General features: G+C 39.7%; 1 protein-coding gene and 1 pseudogene across 1 annotated transcript; both read left to right on the top strand.

The window, feature by feature from the left end:
* The first annotated feature begins 4466 nt into the window (after positions 1-4466).
* On the top strand, positions 4467-5159 carry LOC137234970 (uncharacterized). The gene has a single exon (XM_067758252.1). It carries the CDS (start codon positions 4467-4469, stop codon positions 5157-5159), a length of 693 nt encoding a protein of 230 aa, XP_067614353.1.
* Positions 5160-14045: 8886 nt separating this feature from the next.
* Positions 14046-15640, top strand: LOC137234969 (ribonucleoside-diphosphate reductase large subunit-like; annotated as a pseudogene).
* The last annotated feature ends 7367 nt before the right edge of the window (positions 15641-23007 follow it).

Below are 23007 nucleotides of genomic sequence, written 5' to 3'. Positions count from 1 at the left end.
GTTGTGAAGCAATGGTTTGCAATAAATTTTTCAGCACAACATATGTAACTGTGCAGAAAACCTTCCGAAGGCCGGAGATTCCCCGCAAGGGATGCCAAAATGTCTAAGATGTTTACGGAATATACTCACGCTGTTAATCCAGTAGAAGTAATCACGAACTTGCTATGTTTCTTCTCAATTATGTTCTTTAATGAAAAAATATGTAGCTATTACAACGTTTTTATTATACAGAGCACACAGAAGCAAAAATATATATGTAAAGCAAATGTCAATTGCCAAAATGCCGTTTTGTATGTTGCTTTCATGTCAGCGACAACCAGGTATGTTAATGAGAAATGCGAACCAGAGTTGACATTCATCGGGTAGATTTGAGTTTTGTCATGTTTTGAACACAGTTATTTATTTATTTATTGACATATTGTATTTATTAATTTATAGACGTATGCGATTATTTTATTAAACTATTTTTATTTTTCTTGACTTTTTTATTTATTTGATTAGTTTTGCATTTATTCAGATTTTTTATTTATTTATTTATTTTACATATTTTTTTTCTACTTGACTATATGATCTGTGATATTTGTTTTATATAATTCTTTTATTTCATCTTTTTTTATTACCAGTGATATTTTATTTTATAATTTTTATTTTGTTTTATTATCTGTGATATTTTATTTACTACTAGAATACCCGGCAGACGTTGTCCTGTCCTAAATTTGGCCTATCTGCATACATTTTAATAAGATTTTTCCGTCTTACTCTGCCCTCCCCCTCTTCACTTTTTCCTAAGCCTTTTATTCACTCTTCCCTCCGTCTTTTTCGCTTCATCTATCTCCATCTTCGTCTCATTCTATCTCTTTCTCAATATCTTTCTCTCTTTTCTCTTCTCTCAATTTCTTCTCATTCTTCTGCATCCCTTATTGCCTGTACCAGAGGGTGGTATGTATTTTATTCCAGTCCCAGTCCCACTCCGAGTCTCAGTCCCAGTCCTAGTCCTAATCCCAGTCCCAGTCCGTCCCTGGATAATATATTACTCTGTACTAAAGCACTCATCAATAGCTTTCATTTGATATCCATATTGTATAAACACTGTCTAGGCGTTCACTGGCCCACGTTTTGGCCTATATCTCGAGACTTTAGTCACCCAGGGGTATGAAAATTACCCTCTACTAAAGCACTTATCAACAGCTTTTATTTGTTATCCATATTCTATAAACACATTCTATGGGTACTCGGGTCCACGTTTCGGCCTATATCTCGAGACCCTGTACGTCAATCGCAACCAAACCTATGTAGTAACCACCGCAAGTTTGAATAAAATCGAAAGGCGCATCTCTTCAAACACCGGCGACCAACAAACACACATTTTAGCCTTTCTTTTCATATATATAGATTTTTATTTTCCACACTTTACTATAATATTAAAACGAAATACAGATTTTCGATATTTTTTGAAATTCGGCTTAAAAAGTGCACACGGAACAACTAAAGACTCTCCTGGATTAAACAGATGTCATAGTACCTCTAAATCGCGGGCCCCTCATAAAAAATTTAAACACAGTTTAAACGTTTATATTTCAAAAACATATTCAATTGTTTCCTGAGGATGATCTCAGAATGAGATCGAAATATTGACCAAATAAAATTGAAATATAAACGTTTAAACTGTGTTTCAATCTTTTAAACTGCCTCGAGCTCATCAAAATTTAATAAATTATAAGATTTGAACGCAAATAAAAATATTTTTAAAATTGGCAATAAAATAATAGTGCGACTATAAACTGAGATATAACCATCCTATATTTCAAGTTAGATCAAACTACATACGGGGTGCAAAACAAATTCAAAATCGGTTCAGTAGTTTAGGATTCCATCGCGGTTAAACATCGTGACACGTGATTTGTATATATTAAGATTAGCTACGTAGAGCAGTGTCTGTTATATAGGATTAAGTAGAGTGAGTAATGGTATCAACCCAGTGTTGGTCTGTAGTTAACGGAATTAGGCAATGGCAGTGACGCTAGGCCCGGCATTGAGTCGTGGGTCGAGGCCACACGTTGGACGGGAAACGAAATTTTGCAGGCTGCATTTGAAATTTTTTTTACGCACACGCTCCATAGTGTAGGCACCATCGGCGGTTGCGAGCCTGTAACGACAGCCTTTCATCATAAGCACTGGTTCGAGTGAATGGCAGGATGTATCTGTAACTACGTGTGATGTGTTCAGCTTCGTATGTTTGCCGCAATGTTGCAACGTCGGTTGCTACAGCAAAATGGCAATATTGTGTCTGGACTAGATACGATGTTGCTGACGACGTAGCAACATTGCAGCCAAGACACGAACTAAACGTATCTGTGTAGGTGTTAGTTTGTGTAAGCGTTTAAGTGTATGAATGTATGAGCGTGTGAATGCATCGTGTGAGCCTTCCTGTTTTACTGATGTTTTGTTTTCTCCTTTTACAAACAATTGTATTGAATCAAATTGAATTCCAATCGTATATTATTATTTTATTTTGTTTCGTTTAAAAATTAATTTTAAGCGGTTTTTTTTATTTATTGCTTTGGGTTACATTCGATAGATTAGATAGCTTTAGGGTTGTAGGGAAAATTATAACTGGCTTTAGCCAACATTCGTAGTATATATGTATGAATATCATTTAACCTTCGTTTTTTTCTTGAATTTTTTTGGGTATTGCGTACATTTCCCTAAGGGTGAATATCTATATATTTGTAACTAACTTTGTAATTGCTTTGATGAAGTTATAATTTTGTATAATTTGCAAGCAGATTGGATAGTGAGATAAATACTAGGATATTTCCAGCAGAGCCTTTTTTTATTTTTGAAGAATTGTAAATAAATATGTTTGGATGAAAATATTGTTTTCAATTATGCAGGGCTAAACATAACCTTTGGTGTAGGTGTCGCGCTTGCGCGTGGTAAGATTACGTGGAGGTGGGTATTAGGGATATGACTGAGTGACAGGGGACGGACCAAAGTCAGGTTTGGGGGCACTGTAAGTAGATAGGAGTCAGCACAGTGCCCACGGTGCAGTGCAAGTTGCACTGCAGAGGCAGGGTGCAATCCACCTGACAGGACAGGCCTTCACCTCTTCCTCCCCTTATGCTTTCCCCCTTCTAACTTTGCCACCCACGGCTATTTATATCTTTTTCAGCTTTTTCTTTCATTTTTTTCTTATCATGCAGGAATGAACCCTTTTTTGTTCATGTGGCTGCGGGTGAGGATGCAATACCCCGCCCAAGACGACGAGCTAGCCTGGGCCCGCAAGCATACCTGCTTGCCGCCGCTCCTCACCACCCGTCAGCCACGTAACAATGACGCCCAACGCTAATAGCGCTGTAATCTTTTTAGTTTTTTTTGTCTTTCCATTTATTTATTTTTTTAGTCATTTTTACATTTGCAGTTAATTTTTTCGGTTTTTTTTTTTTTTTGATCTACATTAATCCGCTTCAATTCTTTTTAGTTTCCAAAATTTTCTTTCAGGCCTTAGCTTTTCCATGTTAATTAATGATCACTTATTTCAAATTTCCAATTTTTGTTTTAATTAATTATTCTGTATTTGTCGTTTTTAAATTTCTTGATCTTTTTCTTGCCTCTTCTTCCTCAGATTTTTTTTTAAATCCTTCTATTCTTCCAATCCTAATCCCTGTTTCCGCCTTTTTACAGGACAGGGACCGTCATGATGACAACGTCGATTAGGCTCTCCTGGTCGAAATGTGTTATCATGACAAATGTATATGGAGTAGCTGAGTGGGCATGCCAGGGTTCTTCTGGTTTCTACAACTGGACCAATTGGTACCTGGTATGACACTTAGCTAGTGACGGACTTTGGTAGGAGATGTTGTTGTTGTTGTTGTAGCAATGCTTCGCCCCACCTAATAGCTGCGACCGATCAAAAATTGTCATCAATATCCTCTAACGGGAGTCCAAGGAAACTTGGCGTTTCAACAGGGGTGGCCCATAAGGAAAGGGGTGTTAGAGCCGTTGGTTCCACATTACAATTAAAGAGATGATTGGTGTCATGTGGGGACACATTGCAAGCAGGGCATACATTTTGTATGTCGGGGTTGATTATGGGTAGGTAAGAGTTTAACCTGTTACAGTATCCAGAACGAAGTTGAGCAAGAGTGACACGCGTTTCCCTGGGGAGTACTAAACCGCGAGTGTGAAACACAAAAGAGAGAAAACGAAATACAAAAGAAAGAAAAAGAACTGTTGAACAATGGTTGTGAACGAAAAAGTATTTCCCACAAGCAAAATTATCTGACGTTAAAGAACTTATTTCTGAATTTTCTGGTAACGGAGACTTCTTTAAAATGTGGCAAACTCAATTGCAAAATATTCGGAGTGTTTATAATTTGGATGACAACAACATGAGAGCACTAATTGCAAATCGACTAAAAGGTAACGCGTTGAAATGGTTGCACTCTCGTGCTGATTTAATCACAATGCCTTTCGATAAATTATTATTGGAAATGAGATCTTTATTCGAAGAAAAAGCAAGTAAGTTGATGTTGAAGAGAAAACTTGAAGCCAGACGGTGGTTGATTTTTCATGCGAAATTGATTTTAGCAAACAGAATTCTAATTGAAGAAGATGAGTTGGTTGAGTATTTAGTAGAAGGAATACCAAATGAAGCATTGCGTTCACAAGCCAAAATGCAAAGGTTTCGCAACAAATATGAATTGCTAGACGCATTTAGAACAATTCAATTACCAAAGTTCCCATTAAGAAAAATTACACCAAATATTCAACATGAGCAACCAAATAGCGAGCAACAAGTAGTCACAGCTAATAGGTGCTACAACTGCAACTCAGTTGGACATTTAGCAAATGAATGTCGCAAATACAAACGTGAGTGGGGTGCTTGCCATGTATGTGGAGTAGTTGGCCAATATGCATCAAATTGTCAACAGAGAAAGATCGCACCAGTTCACTATGTCACTAATTCAATGGAAGATGATGATTTTGTAAGATCTATTCATTATAAATTTTTAAATTCTAAACTTTATTATAAAACTTCTTTAGACTCACTAATCGATACAGGAAGCCCAATTAGCATTATTCGCCAGAAGTTCGTACCAGATGTATTATTAAATAAAAATAATAACGTATTTTTTGAAATACAATGGCATAAATAAGAGCCCTTTATCTATTATTGGAAATGTAAACAGTTTTGTGTTTTTTGAAAATGAAAAAATTTAATTAAAATTTTTTGTTGTAATAAATGAAACAATGAGTTATCATATAATTTTTAGCTGAATCTAATTTAAAATTAGAATGTAAAAAAAAATTCCAAAATGCGAAATTGAAAGTGATACATACAATAAAGAGTGTCATAGGTTAATGAAAATTGAATCCGATACTACACAGGTTTTTATAGAGTGTAATGCGGTTATGGAAATTGAAGCTAAGAAGTTTGATTTCTGTTTAAAAAATGTCGATATAAATATTTGTGCAAAAGAAATATTTAATACGATATTTCAAGATTGTTATGTAAATTGTAAACGCCCCGATACGCCAAAGATTAGGTGTGAGATGAAACTATTACTAAGTGGTGAAAAACCTTTCCATTGTCCACCAAGAAGATTATCTTATAGCGAAAAAGAGCAGGTTAGAGTTATTTTAGATGACTTATTACAGAACCAAATAATTCGACCTAGTAAGTCAGAGTATTCTTCTCCCATTGTGTTGGTAAGAAAGAAGGCGGGTTATATCAGATTATGTGTTGATTTCCGTAATTTAAATAAGGTTACTTTAAAAGATAACTTTCCATTGCCTTTAATTGATGATTTGCTTGATCGGCTATCAAATAAGGGTAAATTTTCATTACTAGATTTAAAGAGTGCATTTTATCACGTACACATGGCAGAAGAATCGGTCAAGTACACTTCTTTTGTAACACCTTTGGGCCAGTATGAACTTTTAAAAATGCCTTTTGGCCTGAAAAATGCGCCTTCAACATTTTAGCGTTTTGTCAACCATATCTTCGATGATCTTATTCGAGCAGAGAAATGTGCAATTTATTCAGATGATATCATGATAGCCACAAGTATTGTTTAGGCAGGATGCCTAACTTTTCCGCATTTGATTGCGATCCCCCCAATGCAACTCTGCAAATCGATACTCGACTTAATTTATAACCACCCACACCATCACCCTCATGCATGTGCATGCGTGTACTTGCACGTGTATGTGTGCTTTTTGTAAGCACTCATGCATATGCATGTCGGGGTTGATATGTGGGTGCCTTTCCCCTCCAAAACGGAGGATTTTGCTGGTGAACGGTTGTAGCTTGCTATACAACCGGCCTCTTGGATCTCAACAGCCCTCCTGTTCACATCTGCCGCCAGCGATCTCTGCCGAAATTTTGCGTTATTCAGGTAATATTGCAACCTTTGATATTTTTACATTCACCCAATAAATCATATATATTATAACGAGAAATCTCGTATTCTATTATTTTATTTTAACCCGCTTATTCCCGTCGAGATCGACCACGGTGCGCTCACCGACTCAGGAGCAGACGCACCCCGGCCGAATATTTGGTCCTTCGAGCAACAAGTTGTACGTCCCTCCGGCATTCCGGAGCCAGATAAACTCCTCGATGCTATACAAGAGCAAACTACATCCAAATATTTACCATATCATGCCACTCTATGGCCTGAGGAGAATGTTGCCACAGCAAAATTTGTTTCACGCACTATACAGGGCGAATGTCGCGCCGCTTTGTTGGATGGTGATTATGCTACATATTATATGGAGAAAGACTTCATTGCATTAATGATAGCGGCATCACCGTTGAATTGGGCACTATTTGCATTATTAATCATATTAAAATGTTGCTTTGGGATCGTGATAATCGTTCATACTCATACTTTATAGAAGTTTCAGCAAATTCTACTAATTGGGATCGTGCTATTGATTATACCCAGTATTACTGTCGTTCGTGGCAATTTTTGTATTTTACAGCGCGTCCAGTACGTTATATAAACTTGTGGGTGCGCATAATACTGTTAATAAGGTATTTCATGTGGTTGGCTTGGAAGCTATGTATACTGCTGCAATACAAAAAGTTATTAACGCCATTGTAGCATTGTAGTGCCAACATCAAATGTGGCACGCACTGATATGAGCGCCATTGTTTTGGACGGTGTGAGCCGTACTCGTAATGCACTACTAAATGGTGATTACTATAATTATGATTGGGATTCAGGTTATACATGTCATCAGTTGGGAAGTGGTGAAATAATGGTGCGATTGGGACAACCATATATATTCGTTATGAAGAAAAATGCATGATTTTCCTGGTGCAGCTGTGCACAATGGACAAATATTTGTTATTGGTGGCGGGGATGGAATGCATACCAACAAGGGTATCATGTTGATAGACGCTTTGGGTGGGATTGTCTTGGTTGGATTTATATTTTAAAAATGTTTAGAATCGAATGTTTTATTGGTTCAACACATTACAACTGCTACGTTGATGTGGCTATTCTCACGTCATGATCTTAACAAAACACTTAAACCTTTTGTAACAATTTTATTGGCATTTGCTATATTCAAAGGCGTTTGGCTTGAAGGTGTATTGACCGTACTTACAATGGTCATGGTCAACTATTGCTCTTAAGGCATTCATTGCTTCCATTATGGTCTTTACGTCACTATATATTTATACTGGATCGGCACAGCAAATAGGCATTTAGGTTAATTAAAGGTATGAACTAATCTGTTTAATTTCGTAGATTTGTATTCTGCAATCATATATTTAAAGATTATATTTTGCGTATAATGTATGTAGCGAAATGCATACACCTCTGGTGATACAAAACCAGGTATTTGGTTGAAGCATTATTGGTCGAAATTTGATGCATGTTGCAAAAAACACATTCACAATGACCGGATAATGGACAAATTGCGTTGCTGCGCCGAAATTTGCTTGAGTTTAAGGAAGGCAACGAAAATTATGAGAGATGGACGACTGTGTCAGACGGGAGAGGAACAAAATCGGGATCGGTTTTTTTGACCCGGGCAGTCCCAAAATATACTTACAAACAAAAATTTCTACAAGCCGATTAGTATGGGTAAATCGACTTGTATAACTAGGCCTGGGAGGAGAATATCGTTTAAGCTATTACCGTTGGCCGTAGAGCTCGAGGCGTTAAATACTACGCGTACCTTGGTGATTGTACTTCCTGCCCCACCACGCCGTTGTAAAAGCAACGGCCAACGGTAATAGCTCAAACGATATTCTCCTCCCAGGCCCAGTTCTACAAGCCGATTTACCCATACTAATCCTAAGATGGAGACTATACCGTTTCGTCTTCAATAGCGATATCGAAAAGATGTATCGACAAATTTGGGTGAACGAAAATCACACCAAATTCCAACGCATTGTGTATCGCACTTCCCCGAATGACCCTATCTTTACGAATTAAAGACGGTTACCTTCGGAGTGAATTGCGCTCCATATTTCGCGATAAGAACGCTCCTACAACTGGCTGACGATGTAGCAAATTCACACCCTACAGCGGCTAGCATACTGAGAGAGAGTATGTACGTACATGATGTTTTATCTGGAGTACACACAATAACGTCAACCATCAAAACAAGAAACGAGATTCGCGAAACCTTACACTCAGCTGGCTTCCCATTACGCAAGTGGACCTCAAATTGTAAGGAAATTCTAAAGGACATCCCCAAAACGGATTTGCTCAGCGAGGATTTCTTAGCGTTCGAAGAAGCTACTTCGGTAAAAGCCCTGGGAATACGATGGAACGCTCACTCATATGTATTTTATTTCAAGGCAGGAACCCTAGAAAATGGCGAAAACATCACCAAAACGAGCAGTCTTATCCGCTATAGCTAAACTTTTCGACCCTTTAGGTTGGCTTGCGCCAATGGTCATTGTGGAAAAAATAATACGCTGGAGAAATGGAAAACCTTCACCGACCAATACCATGAAATCGATAAAATCAGGATACCTAGATGGGTCAACTTTTCCCCAAGAACCGACATCGAGATCCATGGATTTTGTGACGCATCCGAGATGGCTTACGCAGCAGCCGTTTACCTGCGCGTGAAAACGGATAACGACATCTGGACAAACCTGCTGCTTGCAAAAACCCTAGAAGCCCCAGTGAACACCCTTTCTCTTCCACGGTTGGAGCTTTGCGGAGCCGTGCTGTTAGCGGAAATTACCGAATCAATTTTCAGGAACCTTATATTGGGACCAGTGAGAGTTCACCTGTGGACGGATTCAACGATCGTCCTCGCATGGATAAGGAAGCCATCTTGTTCCTGGTCAACCTTCGTCGCACATCGGATCACCAAGATCATCGACATGGTCGGAAATAAGGACTGGTTGCACGTGAACTCAGAGTCCAACCCAGCAGATTTAGGTAGCAGAGGATTACCTGCGTCTGAATTGGTCAACAATTCGTTGTGGTGGCAGTGACCTTCTTGGCTGCAAGGAGACACTTCCCAATGACCAGCACAAGAAAGTGACTACATCACCTCCGTAGAGGAAAAGAGGGCGGAGACCTGCGCAACAACAACAGTAAATACTACCGATGTTCTCCAACGCTTTTCAGACCTACCTAGGGCTTTACGGGTGTTCTCATACGTTATGAGGTTCTACTGAAGTACTCACCCCGAAACAAAAAATTCATTCCATGTCATGTCGCACTTAATCTCCCCTGACGAAGTTAAGACCCCTACACGACTTTTAATTAAAATCTATCAGAAACAACATTACCGTTCAGAATATAGAGACTTAAAGGCCGGAAAACCAATTGAAGGGAAAAGTGCAATATTCTCACTTAATCCCTACCTAGACATCATTCGGGTAGGAGGGCGACTCGGGGCGTCAAAGGACTTAGCTTTTAATGAACGCCACCCAATCCTCCTCCCATACAACTGCAGGTTATCCCATCTGACAGTCCTAATGTTTCATCAACAAAGTCTGCATGGGGAAAACCAACTCATGTTACGTCTGATACGTACCCATTACTGGATACCTAACATCAAAACCATGATTAGGGCAACCATTCATAATTGCAAAGTTTGCACTATACACTGAAAGCTTGCTCAGACCCAACTTATAGGTATTCTCACTCGCGAACGCACGACATTCAGCCGTGCATTCACGAATACTGGAGTCGACTTCGCCGGACCCTTTGACATCAAAAGTTACCGCGGCAGGGGGTGTCGCCTATCCAAAGGCTATATTTGCCTTTTCGTGTGTTTTTCCACACGAGCAATTCATCTGGAGGCCACTACTGACCTCAGCACACCATCATATCTTGCGGCTTTTGCCCGTTTCATATCTAAGCACGGATGCCCAAAAAATATGTACTCCGACAATGGTACGAACTTTTTCGGAGCGTCACGATCCTTACGATCAGAATTCAAGACTTTCATCTCACAAGCGCGAGAGCGATGTCTCAAAATACAGCCACCAGTCGCTCACGTGGCATTTCATCCCTGCGGGCGCGCCCCACATGGGAGGGATGTGGGAGGCTGGAGTGAAAAGCTTCAAAAGCCACTTCAAAAAGATAGCCTCACCACACAAATTCACCTTCGAGGAATTGCATGCACTATTGTGCCGCATCGAGGCATGCCTGATTTCGCGGCCGCTCAGCCCGGCATCCAATGACCCGACGGACCTAGAGCCGCTCACCCCATGGCATTTCCTCACGGGCAGCCACCTACTGGCTCCGCCAGAGCCCGATGCTAGTAAGAGCCCTGCCTCGATGATCAATCGGTGGCAGAAACTCAAAGCCCTCCATCACACTTTCTGCAAGCGATGGAAAACCGAATATCTACCCGAACTTCAAAAACGAGTGAAGTGGAAACACCCACAGTCTAACCTTAAACCCGGAGACCTAGTCGTTATCAAGGAGGACAACCTCCAACCCAACGAGTGGAGAATGGGGAGAATCGTCAACACACACCCAGAACCTGAGAACCGTGTACGTGTTGTTGATGTCCATACAAGCAAGGGTCAAATAACTAGACCAATTACGAAATTGGTCCTCCTTCCGTCCCACGACAAGGAGGATTAAATGTAAGGGGCCAAATTCCGCCCTACAAAAACCCAAAATTTTATTTCCCCAGACTACCTAAAATCAGAGGCCCACGGTTAGTGATAGCACGCAAGGCGTATTCAGGAATCCGCGTCTTCGTGTCTCTCTATCCCTAAGCCTGTGTTTCTCCCGAGCCATATATTATAATCAACCCCCGGTCTCGTGAGGGAGCGAGTCTACCGGAAGGGAAACCTAAGGCGTACTACGCGATGGTAATGGGGAAAGGGAGCGCGGGACATGAAGACGCGTTCAACCACGCGTCGTGATGCCCCGTTATCCCTAAGCTTGCGTCTCTCCCGAGGCCCTAATTATAATCAACCCCCCCCCCCGGTCTCGAGACGAGTCTACCGGAGGGCAATCCTACATCTTACTAGCCATGTATATCGTGTTTTTTCTTTTATTCTCTACCCCCGTTCTCGTTCCGAGTATACTGGGGTGAATCCTAAACCTGACTACTGGTGGGCAATGGGGAAAGGGAGCGAGATGCACGAGGACACGGGAGAGCTTGCCAAAAGCTCGCAAACAAAAAACATTTTTTTTTGGTTTTATAACAATACTAACCGGGCCCCCTGAACACAAAACTCCACAATTCACTCGCTCGCCCAGAGCGAGGACACTAGAAATCCCACAATTCACTCGCTCGCCCAGCGCGAGGACACTAGAAAATCCCACAATTCACTCGCTCGCCCAGAGTGAGGACACCAGAAAAGTCTACCGCAGAAGGGCGAACCGATCTGCCACAGACGCTAAAGGCTTTCGGCCCTTTACAATTCCTAAATTCCTATCAAATTAACCTAAAGTCACTCGCTCCCCCGAGCGAGGATACCAGAACCCTAACGCAGACTCCCGGTCTACCACAGAACATATGCACTCGGCTAAAGGCACGAGGCCAACAGGAATTTCATCTCAAAAATTATAAAATTTTTTAAAAAATCTAATAAAATTCGTTTAAGAGGCATGGAAGTGTTTCCCCATTATAAATAGAGCATATACTGATAATTAATTGAAACTCGAACAATCACATATCGTTAAGATCTGGTTATTTGGCAATCAGGTTTTCAGATCAGACAATTTCTAGTTTTCTCAAACAACGTACAAAACGTTGATATTTGTTCTACGAACTAATTCTGAAAGTCATGCATACACCATCTGAAAAATGGCCGCAGTTCTTATGGGTTCTTGGAGAACCCAAGAAATGTTTTAAATGCAGCCATTCTCTCTTAGAAAAAAAACGTTTATGATCATAATTTGAAATTTTCCAAGTTATCTATTCAGAAAGAGCGATCAAATTGTACTCATTGGTAGAGATATTCAAATTCAATCAACAGATTTTAACTCGCGAATCGGATTAAGGAAATATGGTGAATAGGGGTTTCTCATAGTTACGAATGGATTGACAGATTCCTTTTTATCGTCTCACTGAACAAGCACATCCAAAACCAGCGCCCCTCTCACTTTTGTTCTTTATCAACCCGATAACATTGTCGAATGTAAGTAACATAGTTTCACGGGTCCTTTATTCTACAAAAGGTCGTTATAATGCAGGATTACACCCGTCCCTTTCGTGACAGTTTCATTTTCGCAAACCTCCTATAAATTATTGCTCAGATTTACACCCAATTGCAACAATTCGTTCCCTTGCTGGTCATAATTTTGATACACAAATTTTAATGGTTAGGGAATTATTTTTAAAATTTTACCTCGGTAGTACCGTAATATTGTTAGATTGTTTTGTGAAAATGACAGCAAGTTGCAAAATCCAAACGATTAAACCGTTAGGGACTATGTTTTGAAGGCTATTAATTACTTTGCAATTGCGTCGTGCTCCGTAAGACTTGACCCTCCATTTCTTCCAGCATTTTCCCCGCGGACGGCCGCGACGTCGACCTACACAAACATTTAAACGGTTATTCGTTCCTGTGTTTATTTTCAAACTTCGATTACTACATAGTAATAATTTACGAACCATTGTGTACAGTTTATATAAAGTGAATTAGTACAATAATTTAACAAATTCATTGAATTCCGCTGCACTTGCACTGCTATTACCCTTTTGTATTTGATTTTTTACATCATCTCACACCTTTACGGTTTGCACATAATAAATTAACCAGCTTTTGCAGCTCTTGTGCATCATGCATATTATTTGCTTGCAGTATGTCGCCGACTCCCTTGCGCAACAACAAATCAAATTGATGTACCACAGATAGTATGGATCCACTGTTATAATCGCGAATTTGATTTTTCATTGGCTGTAGGTTATTTTCCAATGTTTTACCTAGAAATACCAAAGCTTGAGTTCTCAAATTTGTATAATCATCATATTCAACATTTAACTGGTCCATTTACAACCCCTTACGCTCCTTTTAACTAATATTATATAACCCAGGCAACCTAAAGATAATCAAACCATCCAGTGTGCGCAGATGAAGCCCGTCCTGGATGGTTTTAACTACACTACGCCTCAACTGTTCATCAAAACCAGCGATAATTGCGCAACGAACAGGCACGAATGAATATTTATCTGTCCTTTGAACAACTAAATCGAGACGACCTAAAAGTTCCACTTGATCTAACTGATGTGTTAGATTTGCACTATGTAGGCCATGGGCACTAGCTACTAAATGTGGTAGGGTATGTACGGCCACACTTTTTGAGTCAGCGATATTATCACTGGACGTGGCGCAAAGCAGATCGTTGGTGCATAAGCATCATTGAAATACCTGTAGCTGGTGGTGCTAAAAAGCAACAACGGCAACTGCATACGCCCATTCCATGTATGAGATCCAACAGTAGGAAGTTTGTTAGGTTGGCCATTAAAGGTGACCCAACTGTTTTCGGTTGTGCCTCTTAACAGATCACCTGAACGTTCCGCAGCTTGACAAAAATTAGCCGCATTTTGCATGAGCGGATAGTATTTGTAAAGAAATTTTGTTATAAATCACATTAAAAGTAATAAATGGTTCATATTGCGGTGTCACTACACAAGAGCTTGATAACTTGGCAGCGGAAATTGCAGCAAGTCTTACAACACAATATGCCGACTATGCAACGCTAGCTGCACGTATTGCTATATCAAATTTACACAAAGAAACGAACAAAGTTTTCTCAGATGTTATTAGTGCATTGTATTATCATCTGAACGACGAAACTGCCTTATCTACACCAATAATATCAGATTTTAACTATGAAGTGGTAAAGAAAAATGCTGATCATTTAAATTCAGCTATAATATACGATCATGATTTCGGTTACAATTATTTTGGTTTCAAAACGCTAGAGCGTTCTTATTTACTCAAACTCAATGGTAAAATAGTTGAGCGTCCACAGCATATGTTAATGCGTGTTTCCATTGGTATACATGGTGAAGATATTGATGCTGCTATTGAAACATACAACTTACTATCCGAACGTTATTTTACACATTCTTCACCAACTCTCTTTGCTGCAGCTACTAGACAACCACAGTAATCATCGTGTTTCCTTTTAACTATGGTTGCCGATTCGATTGATGGCATATTCACTTCAGCTCATCAATATGCTTTAATTTCCAAATCAGCGGGTGATGTCGGATTAATGTACATTGTATACGCGCAAAAGGCACATCAATTGCGGGCACCAATGGCACATCAAATGGTTTGGTACCAATGTTGATAGTATTCAATAATGTAGCACGTTATTTAGATCAAGGCGGTGGTAAATGACCTGGTGCTTTTGCAATACATTTAGAACCATGGCATGCAGATATATTTGAGTTTTTGGATTTAAAGAAAAGTACTGGCAAAGAAGAGCATAGATACAGATCTGTTTATGAAACGGGTTGTAGCTAATGAAGATTGGTCGCTTATGTGCCCACACAAATGTCCTGGCTTGCATGATGTATGGGGCGATGAGTTTGAAAAATTGTATACTAAATATGAGCAAGCGGGGCGTGCTAATAAGAAAGTAAAAGCACAAAGCCTTTGGTTTGCCATTATAGAATCGCAACAAGAGACAGGCACACCGTATATGCTATACAAGGATGCATGTAATAGAAAGAGTAATCAACAAAATATTGGCACCATTAAAAGTAGTAATTTATGCACAGAAATCGTTGAGTATTCAGCACCAGATGAAGTCGCAGTGTGTAATTTAGCATCGATAGCGCTTAATATGTTTGTAACACCAGAAAAACTTACGACTTTAAGCGTTTGAAGGAGGTTACAAAGACTGTCACACGTAATCTAAATAAAATAATCGATGTAAATCATTATCCATTGCCTGGGGCAAACAAATCCAACTTCAGACAGCGTCCGATTGGTATTGGCATACAGGGTTTTGCAGACGCCTTAATTCTTAAGTGTTATCCACAAGAGAGTGCACTCTTAAATCAACAAAATTTTGAAGCTCTGTACTATGGCGCATTGGAAGTTAGTTGTAAATTGGCTGAAAAATATGGGACTTATGAAACGTATGAGGGTTCACCAGTCAGTAAGGGTATGCACCAGCCACCTAAAACAAAAAAGAAAAGAAATCAAAAGTTGTCAATGAAATAAAAGAAATAAAAAATTCAACAATGAAATAAAATAAAATCTAACCTACGACATATTTACCGCGTGCGTTTTTCAATGGAAATGTCATAAATTTTCACACGTCACATACCGTTTTGGCAAATTCACCACGACCATCATCGCATATACCCGTTGACATTGGAACGAGAAACGAAAAGAGTTGCCATGCTCGCTAACTCGACCCCCAATGGTTCTTCCACAAAGAAAAAAATAAGATCGACATTATTTTTAAACTTTATTTTTTTTTAACCTAATAACACAAATCCACTTCATGAAAATAAAAAACAAAACCAAATCAAATGCAAACCAAAATTTTAAAATCTCCTCGCACATCTAAATGGCCTAATGCATCCGAGTTCGGTGCCGGGACAGTGACGCGGACGAAGCATACCGCTTCGGGCAATCCCAGCACCGAAACGGATCAAACTCATATGCCCATTTAAGTGGGCTACCAAACACGAAACGGTAGAGATGGCGCGGGCGCACACACGGCATTGGAACGCACCGTGGGGTGGCCGCCGCCACCACAATATGCCCTTGAGACTCGCGTAGAACGTCCTGTACCAGGCGTTAGTATTCCCACGCAGGTGAACCACAAGAGGCGTCCGCAGAACTCTGAGGACACTGGGGTTCACGCGCCTCAGCCCTTCCGCCACCGCCTGCGGCACCAGCTCGTCGGGCGCGTGGCAAATATAGGAGCCCCTCCGCCGCTCAGGATATAGGACATCCGCCACCACGTGAATGGGCTCCTCATCCCCAGTCTCCAAACTTACTATAAGCAATTGCATCGGTTCCATCTGCAACGAAAAAGAAAAAGGAAAAGAACCATTAGGACAAATGCTAAAATACCTTATAATTATCTCATACTTACGTCGTTCCACGTTGGCTTTTGATTAGATAGTGACAATGGAGCAGAAGGCATGTACTCACCACAACCTTCCAGTAACTGGCTATAGCAAAAGGAATCAGGGCTGCCATAAATAAGTATACATCACCCATACGTATGTCCGTGTACAAACCCATAAACACCATAATTTTCTATGAGATGGCAACCCACGGCACAACAACGGCAGTCTCATTAGTGCTGTCAGGCTAAGGGCGGATACCGAACACTAAATAGACAAAATTATTACCGAAAACCTCAAAACATCACAATCGGGACTGACGTGTTTTTCTATTTTTACTCATGTGGGCATCTCATGCAGTACCAACCAGTCACACACAACAAAGGAACTCAAAAAAAGGAAAACAAAACAAAAAAAACCTCTCCTTGCACAAAAATTTCACATCTTTTTAACAAATAAATTTTTTTGTTGTTTTTTCCCTTTCCGTTTTTTTTTTTTTGGGTCTGTTTTCTGGCTGGGGGCAGGACTTGTTGTTTTTCAACAACAAATATCACAAACAGTCATTATAAGGGCTCGGTGCAAAAACAATCCGAGTCCCGAAAGTAAAGAATCCCGACACGACAAAGTCCCGAAATTTGAAAAAGTCAACTTTTTCTACTGGCTTAGTGTGCTATTGCCCCAGTGGCCAGCTATCAGCTGACCAATAAATAGACGACAGGGTTGCATGGTACATTTAGCATAATGGTACGTGCAGATAGAACGCGTCGCGGAGAACGCATCGCCAATCTGCAAATTTATGTCAGGTGAACGTAAATAACACATCTCTGCTTGGTAAAAATTGTATTTAATAATACGCTTCGCATATGCAATTTATCTATCCTAACATACGTTTGTAATAAAACACCTCCACTTCACCCAACCAACCTCACGGCCGCTCGCCCCGGTACATCCATAAAATGCCACAGTTGCCTTGAGAGCGATACGACAAGTTAGAAACTGGAACGGGGACCTCGGCCTCTTCGTCCAGTCGAGAAAAATCTCAAATCCTCTAGTCTGGAACGGAGACCTCTGCCTCTTCGTTCAACTAAAAAAAAAACCGCAAGTCTGGAATGGAGACCTCGGCCTCTCCATCCGGAACCAACAAAAAAACAAAGAATAACAAAAAAATGGTGCCATTCTGGAACGGAGACCTCGGCCTCTTCGTCCAGTCTTACTGGCCATCGATTATACATATATCACGTTCTGAACTTCTATATATTAGAGTTACATATAAACCAATGGCAAGAAATATTCACTTCTAACTGTTCATAACCGCTATTTTTTTCATCTTAGCTCAGGTGGCATGCTAAGTAAGTCGGAAAGGATTCCCAGCCATTTTGCGTCGCAGACGAACTCCTCATTTAGATTAAGTTAGTGTGTAAGTCTTATATTCATTTTTCTCGTTTCAGCGGAGGTCATTGGCGGAAAACGATGTTGCGTATCGCAAGGGGGGCCGGCATGTTTAGGCAGGATGCCTAACTTTTCCGCATCTGATTGCGATCCCCCCAATGCAACTCTGCAAATCGATACTCGATACTCGACTTAATTTATTACCACCCACACCATCATCCTCATGCATGTGCATGCATGCACATGCACGTGTATGTGTGCTTTTTGTCAGCACTCATGCATATGCATGTCGGGGTTGATGTGTGGGTGCCTTTCCCCTCCAAAGCGGATGATTTTGCGGGTCAACGGTTGTAGCTTGCTATACAACCGGCCTCTTGGATCTCAACAGCCATCCTGTTCACATCTGCCGCCAGCGATCTCTGCCGTAATTTTGCGTTATTCAGGTAATATTGTAGCCTTTTATGTTTTTACATTCACCCAATAAATCATATATATTATAACGAGAAATCTCGTATTCTCTTATTTTATTTTAACCCGCTTATTCCCATCGAGATCGACCACGGTGCGCTTACCGACTCAGGAGCAGATGCACCCCAGCCCAACAAGTACCGTTGATGAACATCTTGACATTTTGCAGGGAGTGTTTGATAGATTAGTTCAAAATAAATTGGAATTAAGATTGGACAAATGCCATTTCATGGAATCAGATATACGTTATTTAAGGTACAATATATCGAGTAAGGGTATACGACCAGATGAAAAGAATATAGAAGCATAGTTAATTTTCCAATCCCTAACAATACAAAGGTTGTGCACAGTTTTTTGGGTTTTTGTTCTTATTTTAGAAGATTCGTTAAAGATTTTTCACGGGAAGCTCAGCCCTTGTAAAAACTCATTAAAAGGAATGTTAAATTTACATTTGGTAAAGAAGAATTAGATTGTTTTGAAAGTCTGAAAAACAAATTAATTAAGGCACCCATCTTAGCAAAAGATGATACAGAGCTGCATTGTGATGCAAGTTCTTTAGGATGTGGTGCAATATTATTACAAAATAAACGTGACGGAAAATTTCATTCAGTTTTTTTTTCTCCAAAGGTACGATTGAATCTGGAACCAAGTATCAAAGCTTTGAATTGGAAGCTTTAGCTATTATTTATGCTCTTCGGAGATTTTGTGTATGTTTACAAGGATTAAAATTTAAAATAGTCACTGACTGTAATTCTCTTATGCTAACCTTGAATAAGAAAGAAGTTAATCCTAGAATAACTAGATGGGCACTTGAATTACAAAATTTTGAATATACACTTGAACATCGTAATCCTGTTTTACTGATGTATTTTTTTTCTCCTTTTACAAACAATTGTATTGAATCAAATTGAATTTCAATCGTATATTATTATTTTATTTTGTTTCTTTTAAAAATTAATTTTAAGCGGTTTTTTTTAGTTATTGCTTTGGGTTACATTCTATAGATTAGATAGCTGTAAGGTTGTAGGGAAAATTATAACTGGCTTTAGCCAACATTCGTAGTATATATGAATGAATAGCATTTAACCTTCGTTTTTTTCTTGAATTTTTTTTGGGTATTGCGTACATTTCCCTAAGGGTGAATATTTATATATTTGTAACTAACTTTGTAATTGCTTTGATGAAGTTATAATTTTGTATAACTTGCAAGCAGATTGGATAGTGAGATAAATACTAGGATATTTCCAGCAGAGCCTTTTTTTATTTTTGAAGAATTGTAAATAAAAATGTTTGGATGAAAATATTGTTTTGAATTATGCAGGGCTAAACATAACCTTTGGTGTAGGTGTCGCGCTTGCGCGTGGTAAGATTACGTGGAGGTGGTTATTAGGGATATGACTGAGTGACAGGGGACGGACCAAAGTCAGGTTTGGGGGGCACTGTAAGTAGATAGGAGTCAGCACAGTGCCCACGGTGCAGTGCAAGTTGCACTGCAGAGGGAGGGTGGACTCCACCTGACAGGACAGGCCTTCACCTTTTCCTCCCCTTATGCTTTCCCCCTTCTAACTTTGCCACCCACGGCTATTTATATCTTTTTCAGCTTTTTCTTTCCTTTTTTTCTCATCATACAGGTATGAACCCCTATTTTGTTCATGTGGCTGCGGGTAAGGATGCAATACCCCGCCCAAGACGAAGAGCTAGCCTGGGCCCGCAAGCATACCTGCTTTCCGCCGGTCCTCACCACCCAAACAGTCAGCCACGTAACAATGGCGCCCAACGCTAATAGCCCTATAATATTTTTAGTTTTTTTTGTCTTTCCATTTATTTATTTTTTTAGTCATTTTTACATTTGTAGTTAATTTTTTCTGTTTTTTTTTTTTTGATCTAAATTAATCCGCTTCAATTCTTTTTCCAAAATTTTCTTTCAGTTCTTAGCTTTTGTATTCGCAACGAAAATAGCCTGATGACATTTTCTTTTCCATGTTAATTAATGGCCACTTATTTCAAATTTCCCATTTTTGTTTTAATTAATTATTCTGTATTTGTCGTTTTTAAATTTCTTTATCTTTTTCTTGCCTCTTCCTCCTCAGATTTTTTTTTAAATCCTTCTATTCTTCCAATCTCAATCCCTATTTCCGTCTTTTTACAGGACAGGGACCGTCATGATGACAACGTCGATTAGGCTCTCCTGGTCGAAATGTGTTATCAGGAATCTCCACAACAATCTACACAAGGTTGTGTCGAGACTTCCAGTGAGACGATCTATGGCAAATTAAACGATGCACGAACTAATAGTGGTACTTTTGCGGCTGTTTGTTCTACTTCACCAATGTTGATTTCGCTGGACTCCCCAATTCATCCTACACCTCCACCGGTATCTTTAGCTCCAACAATAACAGTTACCGATACTGGGGTTGTTGCTAGCGATACAAGTTTACCTGAAAAAAATAGTACGGGCTCGATAACCAACGCTATAACGGCCGCACCTTCCCAGCTCTCTGGTGCGCTATCCGCTACTCCTTTGCAGGTGACTGCCGTGCCACCTCGTAGGGCTGTATTTGTGTCCCGATTACACGCCTCGCTTACCGAAAATGACATTGCTCATTACGTTTGCTCTAAACTTGGTGTTGCACCCACTAGTAACATCAATGTGTATAAATTTAACTTTAAATATGAGAGAGACATCTCCTCATTTAAAATATCCCTTTCAGATGAATATTTCGATAAGGTACTTGATTCCTCTTTTTGGCCCAAGCATACTGTGGTTCACTTGTTCACGAGAAAGGCGAGGGCCAAACCTGTTTTATTACAGCCAAAAAACGGTATGACGAATACAGTAATAACAACACAAAGGTAATTGCTGATCTGTCCCGTCTTCTCATTAATTATCAAAATGTTCGTGGTTTACGATCAAAACTTGTTCCATTCTTCCTTAATTCTTTCAACTTTTCTGCACAAGTTGTAGCTTTTACGTAGACCTGGCTAAAGCCTGATAATTACAATTCTGAGGTTTTTTCAAATAAATATGCTGTTTATCGGCGTGATCGCATCTCTAGAGCGGGAGGTGTCCTTATTGCTGTTAAATCTAACCTATCGTCTGAGTTGATTTCGCTGGACAATATCTCTCATATCGAATTCATAGCAGTTAGGCTTTCATTCGGTAGCTATAGCGTAATTGTTTGCTGTTCGTATATACCACCTCGTTCGGATATGGACGTTTATGCTAGTCATAGCTCGGCCATCTGTGATTTGCATTCGCAGTTGGGAGATAACGATCGACTTGTTGTTGTTGGTGACTTTAATTTGCCAACAGTTAGTGGGATTAATATAAGTGATTCAAACTTTTTAACTCCCACTGCTCAACATGAGTTTCTCAATTGCTTGTTAGACTCATCTCTTTTACAGATTAACAATGTTCCAAATAGTGGAAATAAAATGCTGGATTTAGTATTTGTGGATGGCTCGGTGGGTACTGCCCTTACGCAAATACCACCTTTATCCCTTCCAGAAGAACCTCTTCACCCTACGCTAGAGATATCACTTGATATCAGCCTACCCCGTAGGATTCAAGTACAGTCTCGTCCCCGATCTAGATGCTTCTACAAAGCGAATTTCATTATGCTCAATGATCTGTTGGCTTCCCATGATTGGTCGGATCTCTATGCTTGCACTGATGTCGATTAGGCTATCTCTATATTCTACAGTACGCTTGATAGCTTCTTTGATACCTGCATTCCTACTCGCTATAACCTATGTTCGAATAAGCCCCCTTGGTTTTCAAGGCAACTTATCAGACTTAATAACATCAAATCTAGGCTTTATGGTTCAAGAAATCTGGAGCATCTGCAGACCTCTCTAAATATCTAATAGCTCGTTCTAAATTTCACCGTCTTAATCAGCTTTGTTATAAAAATTACTTGAGTTGTTGTAAAGCCCAATTTTTTAGAAATCCAAAAAAGTTTTACAGTTTCGTAAATTCAAAGCGGAAAACTTCTGGATATCCTTCCTCATTAACCTTTGGAGGTAAAAAAGCTTGCACTGATGACGACGTCGCTGAACTATTTTCTGAGTTCTTTAAGTCCACGTATTCATCCAGTGGTTTTCATTCTGGTCAATATCCCTATCGCTTAGATAGCTCGAATTACATTAGGAATCCTGCTATTGATGGTAATATTATTCTTCAGAGTCTTCAATCTTTGAAGCCCACCTTTTCTCCGGGACCGGACGGTGTTCCTAGTTGCGTGCTTAGGTACTGCGCCGAAAACATGTATGAGCCTATTTTAAAATTATTTGAGCTATCTCTGGGATCTGCGTCATTCCCGGCACTTTGGAAACAGTCTTTTATTATACCCCTGCATAAAAAAGGTAGTAGGTCAAAAGTTGAAAACTACAGGGGTATTGCTAAACTTTCAGTCATTCCTAAAGTCTTTGAACAGATTGTCACCAATCAACTGCAATATCAGTGTTCTAGTCTTTTATCTCCATGTCAACACGGTTTTATTCGTCAAAGGTCTACCACTACAAATTTGCTTGTATTCACCTCTATAGTTATGGAAGGATTTTTAGCGAACAAGCAAACGGATGTCATCTACACGGACTTCAGCAAAGCATTTGATACCGTCAACCACGAGTTGCTTATTCATAAGCTTG

The sequence above is a fragment of the Eurosta solidaginis genome, chromosome X (assembly GCF_040869045.1).
Source record: "Eurosta solidaginis isolate ZX-2024a chromosome X, ASM4086904v1, whole genome shotgun sequence".
In the NCBI taxonomy this organism is placed as follows: Eukaryota; Metazoa; Arthropoda; class Insecta; order Diptera; family Tephritidae; genus Eurosta; species Eurosta solidaginis.
This window is presented reverse-complemented; position numbering and strand designations above follow the sequence as displayed.